Genomic DNA, 15,506 nt, shown 5'->3' with positions numbered 1-15,506 from the left:
TGCTCCCCGTTCGTGAGCCAGCAGGCCCTCCTGGTCAAGCAACCAGGCTTATTCTCAAAACGCCAGCCCGCCAAATTCTCCGCGTTTTGGGGGGTCTTTAGTCTGCCGGCTGTCCTTTGCTCTTTTGCTTTTGGGGGAGCACTCTGGGTTCGGGCAAAAATTTCCGAGCTCGGAGCCCTCCCCCTGGACAGCACGCCAAATACGCATAATCTTTACTCTGTTTAATTGATGTAAATGTGAACTCGTGAAATGATGTTTCCTAACAAAGTTCGGGAGGAGCATGTTCAGATAATTAAACACATGTGGAGCACATTCAGGTAATCAAGCCTAATTAGACACGAGTGGAGCACACTCCCAATCAATGAGGTAAGAGGTATATATTCAGCAAACTTAACTCAGTTCTTTGACAGTCTAACAGCATCCCTCCACCACCCCATCTCCTCACTTCTTCTCCTAAATACTCTTACAACAAGGGGGAGCACTCTGGGTTCGGGCAAAAATTTCCGAGCTCGGAGTCCTCCCCCTGGACAGCACGCCAAATACGCATAATCTTTACTCTGTTTAATTGATGTAAATGTGAACTCGTGAATCTTGAGCTTCTGTTTCTCACAACTGATGTGTGAGTTGATGAATGTTTATATGTGAATAAAAGTCTAAATTCAATCTGTTCATCATGTGATCGAGTCTCTTCAGAAAATTTAGACTAAACCACTCGATTTAAATGGATTTGTTTTACATTCTCTTTATGAACTTTTTTGAAGCGTCAAAGTGGTAGTTGCATTGGTGTCAATGGAGGAACAGAAATCTCATCAAATTAGATCCTCATTTGTGTTCTGAAGATGAACGAATGTCTTGCAGGTTTGGAACATAGACTGTAAAAAAACGACCTGAGGGTGAGGAATTTTCATTTTTTGGTGACCCTTTAATTCTAGGCAAACAAATATTTTAACCCAACGGTTGGGTTTGTCCATTTTTGACCCAAATTTGGGTTGAAACAACCCAGCATATTTTAGAGTGTAGAAGTTTTTAAATCATTACATACTGCCCACAACCGGCTTCCAGCTGGCCCGGTTGATGATGCCCTGGCCGCCCGTGATGTCATCGGTGTGACAGGACCCGCGGTGGTTCTCCGTCAAGGTCAGGTGACTGTGCGCGTACGTCATGGCGAGCCACCGAAACAGGTTTTCGTCCGCCGTCTCGCGAAGAGCGCCCTCGTTCTGTCGCTGAATCCTGGCCCATGTTTCTTCGTTCATGTGGTGGTACTCAAACCCCGGCTGACCCCCCCTGCTGTCCGAGCCCGTGGCCCGGGGTGGACGCTGCATGTCGAAGGGGTACGTGACGATCTTCTCTCCGCCCTGGAGATTAGCGCCCAGAACAAACGGTGTCCTCTCCATCCAACTGATGATTGCTTTTGTTTCAACTGCGACCTAGAGTGCAGGTTTGGTTTGTTTTGTAAATGAAACTCTGGAAGATAAATTACTGACAGAACTATTCTGCCTTCAAGTCATGTCAGAATTATGTTTACGAGATGAACAACATTGTATATTCGGTTCGGTCAGATTTAGTTTTAGTCATTAATGACTGTAAAAGTTTTGTTTGTTTATTTTCCGGTCTTGTTCATTTTGCTTTTTATTTCTTGTTGCAAAAATTAGTTTTAGCTTTGTTTTCCAGTGAAAAATATCTGAAACATCCTTGCAACAATATTTATGCAGGCTACTTGACAAGAAAAATTGTGTTGCAGAAAATCAGTGTTGGGTAAGTTACTCTTAAATAATTAATTACTAACTAGTAATAATTACATCTTCAAAAGTGTAATCAGATTTCTCTCTCTAAAAATATCAGTTGAACAATACATAGACAGACATGAAACTAATCTTGTAATCAATTGAAATAAATAATATGAAATTAGAAAAAAATATGAGATGGAAGAAAAAAGTATATTTCAATGCATGCTTTTGCATTCACTTGCAAAACTATTGCCTTATCTCAATAAACTTTGTGTTCGCTCACAAAAGCACTGTAGTTTTCCCTTTGCGAACAAACGTGAAGTTTCTCTTTTTTTTTACTGTTGTATTTGTCTGGATTTTGAAAAAAAATTTATTGAAAAAGATTGCTATTGTTTTTGCCACTGAATTAAAAAAGGGTAATTGCAACTTTTTATCTCACAATTCTCACTTTTTTCTCGCAATTGTGTTTACATATCACACTTCTAAAATTACGTGATTTAAACTTGCAATTCTAAGAAATAAAGTCAGAATTGCAAGATTTAAACTCGCAATTGTGAGAAAAAAAGTCTGAATTGCATGATAAAAAGTCGTAATTATCTTTTAAATGTTTTATTCTGTGGCAGAAACAAGCTTCCATAGATTGCCCAATCCATTTTTCCATCTACCCACCTATTTACTGATTGATTTAGATTTTTTAAATCATTGCACTATTTCCAAACTTAAGTAGGATCTATCTAGATTGACTTGAAGGCAGCTTTGTGGCTAAGCAGGGCTCTTTCTTCAGTTCCACTCACAGAGCCATTGAGAAAATTCTCAGGCATGGGAATATGGTGATTGGGAACGATCCGTGGCACCCATCCCCTGTCCTCCGCACCCCACAGGACACTGTTCAGGTCTGGGAAATTCTGGAAAATATCGTATCCCTCTTCTGTCCAGTGGCCCAAAGCCCAGTTTCCCATTTCAGAGCCCTAGACAAACAAGCATCCGCCCAAGAAAACAATGAGTCACATGATGACAAACAGAAACGGCATGGGCCGAGAACAGGGATTATTTGTTTAAAGTGTGTCTCACCATCTCGAAGGCCAGCTCATAGGCGTCAGGGTTCAGGGACGGCACTAGATGGATGCGCACTCCTTCCACAATGCGGCGCACTCGCGGATTGTCGTCATTGTATTCTTTACACAAGAACTGCATCAAGAGCAGCACAAGTTCCCTGCCCAGCACTTCATTCCCATGAAGCCCTGCTGTGTACCGGAACTCTGGTTCACCTTAGAAAAACATGGTTTGACTTGGTGGGAGCAAATTAGTGATTGACCAGTCAATTGACTTAAACAATAAAATATCTGTAGGCTATTTATACATGGCTAGGTGCAAAAGTTTGAGACCACATTGAAAATATGGGAACTTTTTTCCATTTAAACAAGTTTTAGAATTTAAAAAGTTATGAAATATAACCTTTCAGATGCACAATTTCTATTAAAGTCCCCCTGTGGTGAAAATCAAGTTTTTAATGTTGTTTATATGTCTATGTGGTGTATTTGATATTGTGGTGTATTTTAAGACAAACCATGTGTGAATTCATAAGTCGACAGCATTGCTGAGTATTTTCTCCTTAAAACTGCAGTGAACCAAAGACAGTCTCAAAAACACGGTTTGAAATCGCTGGTGTTTCTGACGTCACAAACGACCTTGTAACCAATCAGATCAACGTGTGATCGTCAACCAGTGGATCTCTGAGCTGAGTGAGTGGAGGCGGGGCTCATTTGCATATTCATATAACCTCGTATACTAAATGAGGCAAGGGTGTCGAGTTACATTAAAAATATTTTAAGCCATGAACAATTTTTTTTTCAAGGAAAAAAAAACGTTGAAATATGTCATTTTGGTGATCAAAGATGAGTTTAAGGGATACAATTATTGACTACAGGGGGACTTTAAAATTCCAGTTTAACTGGCCAGGTTGACCCAGATCTATCACAAGAGGAAACCCTCTTAGGAACTACCTGTCTCATGTTCTCCAGGGTTATCTGAGATCTCCATGGCGTACATCTTCAGCCCTTGAGAGCTTTTTCCGATGTTGTATATTCTGGTGATGTTGGGACATTCTTCATTTATGACCTTCATCATCTGTTTATACACACATACATGAAAACACTTGCAGGACAGCAGCTTTTCCACAAGACTACAAAAGAGAGTCCAAACTTCACGCTGGACGTGTTGTGACGTGCATCTGAACCTCAGCTTTGACCTTGAGAATACCTGTGTGGCTGTAAACGTCTCACCTGTCTCATCTCTTTGTAGTTGTGATGCCTGTAATCGAGATCATCCGTCGGTGGAACGTCGTTCTCAGTTGGATAGCTAGCTGGTAAGAGAGACTCATTTGAGCTTATTTGATACATGACAAAAATATGATGAAAAAAAAAGTTTTTTGTTTGAAAAATGTTATTTGAAATCACATTTAGATATGTAATGGTTTATATATGAAAGCCAATTCCTGTCATATATAATTTTAGACTTTTTAAGACTTCCATGACAGAATATGATTAAAAAATTGAAAAATTATTGAAAAAGATTTTTATTGAAAAGTTGTTGTTTTTTTAAATAGAAAAATATGATTTAGATATGGAAGCCCATTTCTAACACATAAGAAAAACAAATGTTTTGGTTAATCATAATTATGAAATTCCAAAACTGTGATTATGAAATAAAAAATATTATGACATAAAAAGTTTAAATTATAAGGAAAAAACGTCAAAATTATGACATAAAATGACATAATTATGACATACTTAGTCATGAGATAAAAAGTCATTATTATGAAAAAGTCTAAATTATAACATACTAAGTCATAAGGAGATAAAAAGTCATAATTATAAGATAAAAGTCATAATAATAAGGACATACAAATGGGTGTCAAAATTATGAGATTAAAATAGTCAAAATTATTAGATTAAAAAGTCAAAATTAATGCATGATAAGTCAATGATGAGATAAAAAGTCAAAATTATATAATTTAAATAATTATGAGATTCAAAATGTTATGACATAAGTTGAAATTAGTCTTCGAAGTCACAATTTTTACTTTTTATTTTGTCATGATCATTTTGATTTTGTTGTGGTAAAAACTTATTAGATTAATGTCAAAATAGAGTTAGAGTTCCAATAGAGTTTTTTTGGATTAATATCATGTATCTATGGAAGCTTGTTTCCGCCACTGAATAAAAAATAAATAAATAAATAATAATAGCGACTTTTTATCTCACATTTGCGAGATATGAAGTCAGAGTTGTGAGATATAAAGTCGCAATTCTGAGAAATAAAGGCGCAATTGCGAGAGAAAAAGACAGAATTGAGACTTTTTATCTCACAATTGCGAGTTTACATCTGGCAATTCTGACTTTATAACACATAATTGCGAGTTTATATCTCGAAATTCTGACATCTTTTCTCAGAATTGTGAGATATATTGCGAGTTATCAGGCCAACTTTTGTCCCCTCAGATTAGTTTATATCTCACAATTCTGACTTTATAACACGCAATTGCGACTTTATATCACGCAATTCTGACTTTACAACACGAAATTGCGACTTTATATCACGCAATTCTGACTTTATATCTCGCAATTCTGACTTTATAACACGCAATTGCGACTTTATATCAATCAATTCTGACTTTATATCTCGCAATTCTGACTTTATAACACGAAATTGCGACTTTATATCACGCAATTCTGACTTTATATCTCGCAATTCTGACTTTATAACACGCAATTGCGACTTTATATCAATCAATTCTGACTTTATATCTCGCAATTCTGACTTTATAACACGAAATTGCGACTTTATATCACGCAATTCTGACTTTATATCTCGCAATTCTGACTTTATATCACGCAATTGCGACTTTATATCAATCAATTCTGACTTTATATCTCGCAATTCTGACTTTATATCACGCAATTCTGACTTTATATCTCGCAATTCTGACTTTATATCTCGCAATTGTAAGAAAAAAAGTCTGAATTGTAACTTTTTTTTTTATAAAGCATAAAGAAATAGAACAGTAAAGGAAACTGGTTACAGCCCTGTCATATAAAAGTGTATTTCAGAGCAGTACCAAAACAAATGGGTGGAGCGTGAAATCCTCTCTCTCTATGTAATTTGGGCGTAATGAGTGGAGCTAGAAGGTCCAACCACACCCTACCCCACCCATAACACTATTCCCTCCACCCATTAGATCCACACAGGTGGAGATGGACTATGACGTTGAGAGGGACAGAGCTGGATGTCATTTGGCTCTTCAGTGAGCACCACTTGAAAGGAATGAGTCAGGCTCAGGTGAGAGCAGCAGTGCTTACTGGGTAATGGGCATCCGAGCACTTCTATCCTCATGCACAGGCTGCCGTTCCAGCTCTGCGGGAGAACACGCATGTAACGCGCCACCACAGGATACGAGAACTCCGTCATTACTGGAGTGTCTTTATCCACATTCCCATAAAAGAGCTGTAGGATGAAGAAGAATGAAACAGGTTTTGGCCGTGCAAGATGCTTGACATGAGTGTAACGGTACATGTATTCGTCCTGAATCGTTTTTGTTTTTTTTATTATCAAGAAATTTTTTATCATAATAGAATTTATTGCATATACACATTTGTTTTGTTTTTAAAACAAACAGTTTAATTAAAAAATGAAGCAATTTTGTGTTTAGTTTTCTCCCCCTGATAGCAAACCCGTAGTGAACCGTGACTTCAATATCGAGGTAAGTACCGAACCGTCATGTTTGTGTACCGTTACACCCCTATTGACTATAATATAGTTTAATGCCGTTTTAACATAAAGTGTATGTGAACTGACCCACTCGGCGTAACCATCATGAAGCACCGTCCATTCACGGCTGTCGTTACTGAAGGCCACGAAATACGACGACACAAAGTCATTACTGGAAGAGAGAAGGAAGCATCTCCTTGTCTTTCTGCAACACTTGTTATCAGAAAAGTCTGAATGTTTTGACTCCTCCTCTCTTACTGTGACTCTGAGCTCCTGCCCTGCGTAATGACCCCTGTGAACTCCACCTCTCGACGGGCGTTCACCTGAAACCAGTGCTCCTTCTCCTCCGTATCAGCACACCACGCTCCGCCGTAAACGTCCTCCTCATCAGCTGAGTTCTGCAAAACAGATGCTCACTTTAAAATCGATATTTTTTTATGCATTAATATTTCCTCATGACCCTGAACTTGCATTACTCACATGAGTACCACAGCTAAATGTGTCAATGCATGACATCTGTCTTAACTGCTCGCACAAATACTATAGTCAAAGTCCTTTTAAAAGGGTGGCATAATGCTTCACATGATGTAAAATAAATCTCTGATGTCCCCAGAGTGTGCGTGAAGTTTTAGCTCAAAATATCCCTCAGATATTTCTATATAGCATGTTAACAAGTTGTCACTTTTTGAGGGTGAGCAAAAACCGTTTTTGTGCCTGTCCCTTTAAATGCAAATGAGCTGCTGCTCCCGGCACAGGGGGCGGAGCTACAACAGCTTGTGTCCTTTTACCTCACACACACACATGCACTGAAATTTTCAAAAACTTTTAGCTTTTTATGTTCAAACCGGAGTCAGAAAGATGGAGAGACTCAAGAAGAAGGGACAACATGTAGACAACATTTCTGAATGGTTAGTTGATGAATTTATGTAGCTTATGTGTAGTTATCTTCTAGTAATTTATTAGCATATTCTGTCTTGATAATCTATAAATCGTGTTCCAGGGGGCGGGGTTTATGTAAATTTTAGGGTTCGTGATGTCAATGATGTTCGTGATGTTTGTTGTAGTCCTTAAAAAGCCATTTCTTTAAAAGAAAATATCTCCCTTTGCTTTGAACTTTGAGCGTTGTAACTTTGCAGATGTTGTTTATGTTCGAACAGCAACATTACACACTAACTTAAGTTAGAAATGTGAAATCATAATCAACCACCCCTTTAAGGAAAGTCATTTCACTCGGTGTCCATCTGTGAAACGCCTCTCGGGACGGCCATTTCAGTCATACAAGTGCAGCTCCTATCTCTTTGAATGGGGAAACATCACATTCTACAAAGCTGTTCACCGAGCTATTAAATTTCATATTTAAACAACTTTCACATACATTTTGTTTCTAAATGCTCAAATCATGACAAAAAACTGCTTTTTGAGGCTGGACCAACCAACGCACATGTGCAGTCAGTCATAAGCACGTGTCTCAGCCAGAGCTTAATTGGCGATTGGTTTATATATTTAGAAGAAGGGACTTTTTCCGCCATATTGCGTGTTGCACTTTCTCCCATTCACAGTAATGCGAGTGAACCGACTTCCTAATATATAAAGTCTTTGCTTGTGAAATAATCTGTTTTCTGCTTGAATTTATTATTAAATTATTGAATTATCTTGGCATGTCTTAGTTGTTCACCTAGCTAGTTTCCACTAGTTTGATGTTTTGGGGCACTTTTTATTGTTTTAGGCTGACCAGCTAAGCCATGCTTTTTTTACAGCTCGTTATTTATTGTTACAATTTGTTATTTATTTTTATTAAGCAGCTTAAATTTCTATTTAATCTTCTCATCTTAGATATGTGTGCACAGTATTGGCTAGTTTTGGCATGAATGTGATTTGAACATTGCAAAATAATATTTTATTACTCTGCGTTTGTGTCTTGTTTTCCAGTACAAATATCTCATTCTCAACTTTCATCAAGATACATTTACATGAGAGGAAATATTACATGAGATATTAAGTCTTGTTTTCTGAAAAATATCTAAATAAGCAGGTTTTTGCTTAGAACAACAAATATAAAAAAATATCTGCCAGTGAATTTGAATTAATATTATTTTTCTGACCCCATAGGCAGATATTTTTTCTTGTTTTAAGCAAAAACTTTTTCTTCCAGAAAACAAGCCTTTTCCATCTCAAGCAAATGTATCCTGGTTCAAGAATGTTTAGTTATTTGTACTAAGTAAGTTTGCAGTGATTAAGCACTGGAATATTTTCAAGTATTTTGAAATACACTCACCTAAAGGATTATTAGGAACACCATACTAATACTGTGTTTGACCCCCTTTCGCCTTCAGAACTGCCTTAATTCTACGTGGCATTGATTCAACAAGGTGCTGAAAGCATTCTTTAGAAATGTTGGCCCATATTGATAGGATAGCATCTTGCAGTTGATGGAGATTTGTGGGATGCACATCCAGGGCACGAAGCTCCCGTTCCACCACATCCCAAAGATGCTCTATTGGGTTGAGATCTGGTGACTGTGGGGGCCATTTTAGTACAGTGAACTCATTGTCATGTTCAAGAAACCAATTTGAAATGATTCGAGCTTTGTGACATGGTCCATTATCCTGCTGGAAGTAGCCATGAGATGATGGGTACATGGTGGCCATAAAGGGATGGACATGGTCAGAAACTATGCTCAGGTAGGCCGTGGCATTTAAACGATGCCCAATTGGCACTAAGGGGCCTAAAGTGTGCCAAGAAAACATCCCCCACACCATTACACCACCACCACCAGCCTGCACAGTGGTAACAAGGCATGATGGATCCATGTTCTCATTCTGTTTACGCCAAATTCTGACTCTACCATCTGAATGTCTCAACAGAAATCGAGACTCATCAGACCTGGCAACAATTTTCCAGTCTTCAACTGTCCAATTTTGGTGAGCTCTTGCAAATTGTAGCCTCTTTTTCCTATTTGTAGTGGAGATGAGTGGTACCCGGTGGGGTCTTCTGCTGTTGTAGCCCATCCGCCTCAAGGTAGTGCGTGTTGTGGCTTCACAAATGCTTTGCTGCATACCTCGGTTGTAACGAGTGGTTATTTCAGTCAAAGTTGCTCTTCTATCAGCTTGAATCAGTCGGCCCATTCTCCTCTGACCTCTAGCATCAACAAGGCATTTTCGCCCACAGGACTGCCGCATACTGGATGTTTTTCCCTTTTCACACCATTCTTTGTAAACCCTAGAAATGGTTGTGCGTGAAAATCCCAGTAACTGAGCAGATTGTGAAATACTCAGACCGGCCCGTCTGGCACCAACAACCATGCCACGCTCAAAATTGCTTAAATCACCTTTCTTTCCCATTCTGACATTCAGTTTGGAGTTCAGGAGATTGTCTTGACCAGGACCACACCCCTAAATGCATTGAAGCAACTGCCATGTGATTGGTTGATTAGATAATTGCATTAATGAGAAATTGAACAAGTGTTCCTAATAATCATTTAGGTGAGTGTATATGATCCTAGCTATTATCCTCCTCCTAACAATATTTGAAGTCTTATGAAACTGTAATATGGTTTGACTATGCATGTACCTGCATGTTTAGACGTCCTCTCAGAGCTGAAAATCCATGATGAGACATAGAAGATGCCAGTATCTGATCGTCCTCCACGCGATGGGACTCCATGCCTAGAGGAGGACACTCTGAAGGACGAGAAACACTGTTTCATTCTTTCTTAAATCCTATGATAAGAGCACTGACAGCTTTCTCTGAGCAGATGTATTTCAGACACTGACTATCTCTCATTTTTTACAGAGGAAAACCATTTGTGCTGAACAAAGGCTGAAGCTGGAGCCAACAGTTCTGGTCCAGAAAGCCAGAAACTCCAGCTGGAAACCAAAATCACTGTGGGGGAAGAACATGTCGGCTCTGACATTTACTGCTTTCAGCTCAGAGTTTGCTCACTGAACTCACAGAAAACCACTTCTGCATTTACAATACCCCCTTCCATAAGAGACTGTGTGTTTTGCTCTGATTATAATGTGATTTGTGGCTGTTTTCCAGAAATACTCACTCTTTGGCTCGGCATGAGGAGGCGTCTGCTTTCTCTTCTCCTCCTCCTCCTCTTCCCACATCTTCCGTAGTTTTTCCGCTGTGTAAGGGAATTGAGAGACTTAAAATAGTTGAAACTGGTAAATCTTTGTTGTTTTTACCTATTGAATAAATGCCAGCACAACTCAGAGAGAAAAATGTGCTAAAAACTTGCACTTGTTTATTTCATAATAAATAAACTCGCAAAGTTTATTTATGAATCTCACAAAGCTTGTGAAGAACACGTTTCAGCCCAAAATGTTTTTGTTTTTTTTAAGATACTGCAGCCTGTTTTACATTGCAACATTATTTACAGTTTTACATTGACATTTTCAAAACAGTTAAGCATGCATTGCTAAACTTATTTATTTTCTGTCATAGTAAAAACATTTAAAAGACACAAAAATACAAACAGAACAGCTAAATGCTTTCTAATAAATAAATAACAGGCATTTTTCACTACATCTCAGCTGGTCAACATATGCATGCAATAAAAGCCCATTTGAACCAACATTAAACTGATTTACAGACCCTTCTCCTCTTTGGCCTTTCTGGCTCTTTCTAGCTCTTCTTCCAGCTTCTTTGCTGCCACTGATTATTCAGAGAGAGCGTATTAGGATACAAATATTCCATGCATTCAAAACATTATGACAGATTCAAGCTCTTTGAGAAAGACTGAAATGGTGCAAACGTACAGTCAGAATAATCATATTCCTCATACCAAGGGGCGATTGTTCGAGGGGTGGTAGTGGTTTCCTCTAGATGAAAAAGGATTATTTGACAAATGTGAGTAATATTTATTTGCATTCATTCATGCATTGCATTGCTGTTTGCATTTTCACATTGGTGCATAAATGAAATTGCATGTGTGATGTTTGCATAAATTGTGTGGTATTTGCTTGTATATTGCAACACTTGATCCTGTAGAGATCCTATGGTGTTGTTGCTGGTGTTCAGAGTGGTTTCTAGCATGTTGCTATGGTTTCTTTTTTGTTACAAGTACCAACTTTTCCAGACTTTTGTTACCTGGGATTGGTAAGTATATACTTGGGTCATCAGTCCTGGGAGGCTCCTTGACTTTAGGGATGAGGTCGGGCTCTTGAACTTCTTCTATCAAGTGATAAAATAGTTTATTAGTAGTAGTATTTTGAGAATTTGATGCTAATGTGCATTGCTTCAAACATACGTCGGGCGTCCCAGTAATCCGTGTCAAGCTCTTTGATTGAGGGTGGTGTCATGGTGTCTTTCTTGCTGTGCACGTCTACTGTAAGAAAAAAACGAGAGATAAACAAAGAGAAATATTGTGACTACCCAGCTAACAGGGAATGTTCTCAGAACTATGGCTCACGTTAGTGTTATGAACAAACATTCTTACAGGAACGTTAATAGAATGTTCATTCAAAGTTGTTTCAGAATGTTCAAAAAACAGAATGTTCAAAAAACAGAATGTTCAAAAAACAGAATGTTCAAAAAACGTCCATAGTATGTCAAAATGAGACTTTTCATCTCATCAATATGACTTAGTATGTCATGACTTTTTATATCATAATTATGATTTACCAAAGCATGATTTTTTGTATGTGGTGGAAATGGGCTTCCATAAATATGGAATTAAAGGGAATGAAAGGTGAAGTGTGTCATTTCGGATTTCTAGGTGGTTTCTTCTCCAAGTCTCTGATGCTTTGGTCTCAGATCTGTTCTTCAATATAAGTCTGTGGTATTTTTTTTTTTTTTTTTTTTTTTTACCACATTGTTTACACTCCTCGGGAAGTCAATGTACCAATGACTTATAATTAGGCCCACTCAGAATCTGCATTGCAGAAAGCTCTAAAGACTTCCACAAAACTGAGATCTGAAGGCTAAAACGAGCTCAAAAGTCTCACTTGGGATTAGAGAAAGTTCTGACGTTTTGCAACTCATTCTCTATGTGTTGTATATGTTGGCATACCATGATCTGGGCCAATGGGTTTCTTCATCTCTGTCTCCCTTGGTGGTACTGTTGGAAATACTAAGCATATAAACTGTATTTAAAGGCCACATTAGGATTCACTTTAAAAGAATAATGCGCCAGAAGATTGTATAAACATACACGTGTCCCATCCCAGCTCCAAGAGCAGTTTCTCCTCCTCTTCCTCCATGGTTGACTTTCTGGTTGGTTTAGTTTCTCTGGTTGTTGGCGTTGTGGTGGGCTTCAATGCTTTCAGCTTTTTAGTGGGTTTTGGAGGCTTTGGCTTCTTGGTGGGCCTTGGGGGTTTGGGTTTCTTTGTTGGTTTTGGAGGTTTGGGTTTTTTGGTGGGCTTCGGTTTCTTGGCTTTGGCTTCCTTCTCAGCCGCCTTCTTTGCCTTGGCTAGACAATAAATGAGAGAATGATATAAATACGTAAGGACATCACTATTAATCTAATGATGAAAGCTGTAAGAAAAAGTTTCAGCTTCATCTTTTTAGATGCAAAAGAACACATCCATATTTGTCTTGTGCATTTATGTTAAAGATATGATGCTTTTCCATAAACCCAGAGCAAAATGTTGCTCAGATGTTTGTCCTAAAGTTCCTTCAGATAAATTAAATAGAAAGAAATTTACAATTGGTCCCTTTTGTGCTTTTCTTTTGTACAGGCTCCTGTTTTATTCACACATAAAGATGTCACACTGACATGTTGCCTATTTAGACGGCCGCTTTGAGTCAAACTCATAGTTGTTCAAATTTAACAAATCAAAGAGAAGCTTTTATAAAGTTTTACGGCTGTCATAAACTACTGAAACCACTCTGATGGTGGAAGCAACACTTGAAATACTATCAGATTAAATCCAGACCATGGAAACACAAATAAATCACTGCTTGGACTGGAAGTCATCCCTCCTTTCGGATATGAATTATTACACTAGCTTATGTTTAAAGATTTAACTTCAGCACAGAGTTACCAAAGAGGTCTTATCTAAAATGTTGTTTCTCCTTGACAGCAATGAGATTAAATGTAAATAAACAGTGGAAATGGAGACTTTTGCTTTAGAAAAGAACGGCATATAAATTGCTAGTGAATTCCACAAATAATTACAAAGAAACAACAAGTAACACATTGAATTAAACATTACAGTTTAAAGTAGAAAGTCTAGTATTTTCTTGTAAAACATACTCCAATAATCTTTTTGTTTTTACAACAGATTTCTCCTCTAGAGTTTCGGAAGAGATCTTAACAATGTCTCAAACTTAGATCTCAATATGGACTCATATTTTATTTAACAGCTTTTTACTCTTACTGGATGACAACTATTGACTCATTTTGGTCTGTTTTTTGTCCCCAGAAATTTTAGGAGAAACATCTGAGACAAAGTTAATCCTACAAGATAATTGAGATCTTCCGAGCTACAAAAGACCGATAAAATGTCCCTGCGGATGCTGTGCAACTTCCTCCTGTTGATAGTTTTCAGGCCGAGGCGACTGAAGGAAAGCTGTCACACACACACACACACACACACAGCTGTCTCAAACAGATCCGATAACTCTTGAGTGTTTCAATTCAAACCAAATGTCGGCTCTGTCTCTCTTCCCGTCTGTGTTTCCCAAACCTCACAGGACTCTGACGTGAGCAAAACAGAGATGTTTGTTTTCGTATTCAAAACCCGTAGTGTTTTCAGAAACCATCTGTGATTCTCATTCAACCCTTTTTCTAGCCCACAACTATAATTTCATTCCCACATGCCTCCTTCGTGTTTTTTTCCCCCTCAAATGAAAGACAAAAGGAAGAAAAAACGACAGCAGAAAGTGTGTCAGTGGACTGACCAGTCATGGTTTCACTAAAAATGTTGCATAACCTCAAAGGAGCCAGTAAAGCTTTTGTCTGAGCCAGATATCTGTCATTATGACAAATCACAGCCTTCCTATCCTACATGAAACTGGGCTGCAAACACCAAAAACATCATTAGCTACATAAAGTCTAAAGTCTTATTCTGTTCAATGTTGAGCAAGCAACTTACCAGCTAATAACTCTTCAGATGTCTTTTTTCCCTTTGGTTTTTCTTTTTCAGCCATTTCTTCTGCTCCAGGCTCGTCCATCTGAGTGTCTTCTGAAAGTCCATCATGTAGATCTTCTCTTTTTGAAATAATGCCGCTGTTTTGCTTCATTTGGACGCCTCTGGTTCTCTGTTTGGACTTGGCAGCATTAACCAACTCTTCATTGATAACAAACGTCAAAATCCAGCACAGGGCAAATAAGGTTGCATACAGTGAAACCCTCGGTGCCTGCATGGTCAACTGGGACCTTCTACACCAATACTACAGTTTAGAGATGGTCTCTCTTTGAATGGTAAGTGTGCGACAGTTGGAAAAGCAAAAACTGGATAGCTTGGATTCGTCAGGTTGTCTATGAAAAGTAGTTCATCCAGATGTTTGGATATTCTTGGATAATCTGCAGGAGATGGTATCAATGAAGCTGGTGTGGAAGTCAGATGTAACGGGATTGTGGCTGTTTTTCCTTCTTTCAGTGGAATGGAATTCCTCGGACATCCCCCTCTGAGTGAGTGAGGAGCAGGACAAACCCACAGAGAAAAAGAGGAGGAGACCAAGAGAGAGAGAGAGAGAGAGAGAGAGAATGTACACTTGTGTTCAAAGGTTTGTGGAAAAGTAAGATAGTCTTTGCTGCTTAAAGGGATACTTCAGGATTTAGCATTAAGCTTTGTATTAGTAGAAAACCTGTAGTATTTTCGAATTACCGTGCTTTCCACCCTCATATCCCCCTGAGAGGAGAGATTTACGTATTTTTTGTCTGGAAAAAAATCATCCGATGACGCAAAAATCGTCATTTTGCATCATCGGAGGATTTTTTGGCCAGAGGCTAAAGACTACAGCCAGTAGAAGGAGCTGTTTCGCATGTTCTCAACCCGCCCATAGAGGGTGGGATCTCACTCACAGAATGTACACATAGTGTCAGCCATCTTTTTTTGGAAG

The 15,506-nt window shown here is 38.4% G+C and overlaps 1 protein-coding gene across 2 annotated transcripts in view; it reads right to left on the bottom strand.

Moving 5' to 3' along the window:
- aebp1a (AE binding protein 1a) overlaps positions 1–15,046 on the bottom strand; it is a 32,996-nt gene extending 17,950 nt beyond the window's left edge. Inside the window, exons 1-17 of one of the 2 annotated variants that reach the window (XM_056240685.1) lie at positions 14,537–15,046; positions 12,652–12,909; positions 12,511–12,570; positions 11,749–11,823; positions 11,589–11,672; positions 11,258–11,320; positions 11,094–11,153; positions 10,546–10,623; positions 10,065–10,174; positions 6,753–6,892; positions 6,582–6,666; positions 6,086–6,230; positions 4,010–4,089; positions 3,731–3,854; positions 2,799–2,995; positions 2,522–2,695; positions 1,043–1,427 (exon numbers count right to left, since the gene is read on the bottom strand). In XM_056240685.1, coding sequence (XP_056096660.1) covers positions 1,043–1,427; positions 2,522–2,695; positions 2,799–2,995; positions 3,731–3,854; positions 4,010–4,089; positions 6,086–6,230; positions 6,582–6,666; positions 6,753–6,892; positions 10,065–10,174; positions 10,546–10,623; positions 11,094–11,153; positions 11,258–11,320; positions 11,589–11,672; positions 11,749–11,823; positions 12,511–12,570; positions 12,652–12,909; positions 14,537–14,807 — 2,389 coding nt within the window. In that variant the 5' untranslated portion in view covers positions 14,808–15,046. Of the gene's footprint in view, positions 1–1,042; positions 1,428–2,521; positions 2,696–2,798; positions 2,996–3,730; positions 3,855–4,009; positions 4,090–6,085; positions 6,231–6,581; positions 6,667–6,752; positions 6,893–10,064; positions 10,175–10,545; positions 10,624–11,093; positions 11,154–11,257; positions 11,321–11,588; positions 11,673–11,748; positions 11,827–12,510; positions 12,571–12,651; positions 12,910–14,536 lie in introns of both variants that reach the window. The other variant, XM_056240684.1, reaches the window with a different exon arrangement.
- Between the last annotated feature and the right edge of the window lie 460 nt (positions 15,047–15,506).

The sequence above is a fragment of the Rhinichthys klamathensis genome, unplaced genomic scaffold (assembly GCF_029890125.1).
Source record: "Rhinichthys klamathensis goyatoka isolate OS25496 unplaced genomic scaffold, OSU_Roscu_1.1 h1tg000606l_1, whole genome shotgun sequence".
NCBI lineage: Eukaryota > Metazoa > Chordata > Actinopteri > Cypriniformes > Leuciscidae > Rhinichthys > Rhinichthys klamathensis.
Note: the sequence above shows the minus strand (reverse complement) of the source record. Positions and strands in the feature narration are given on the sequence as shown.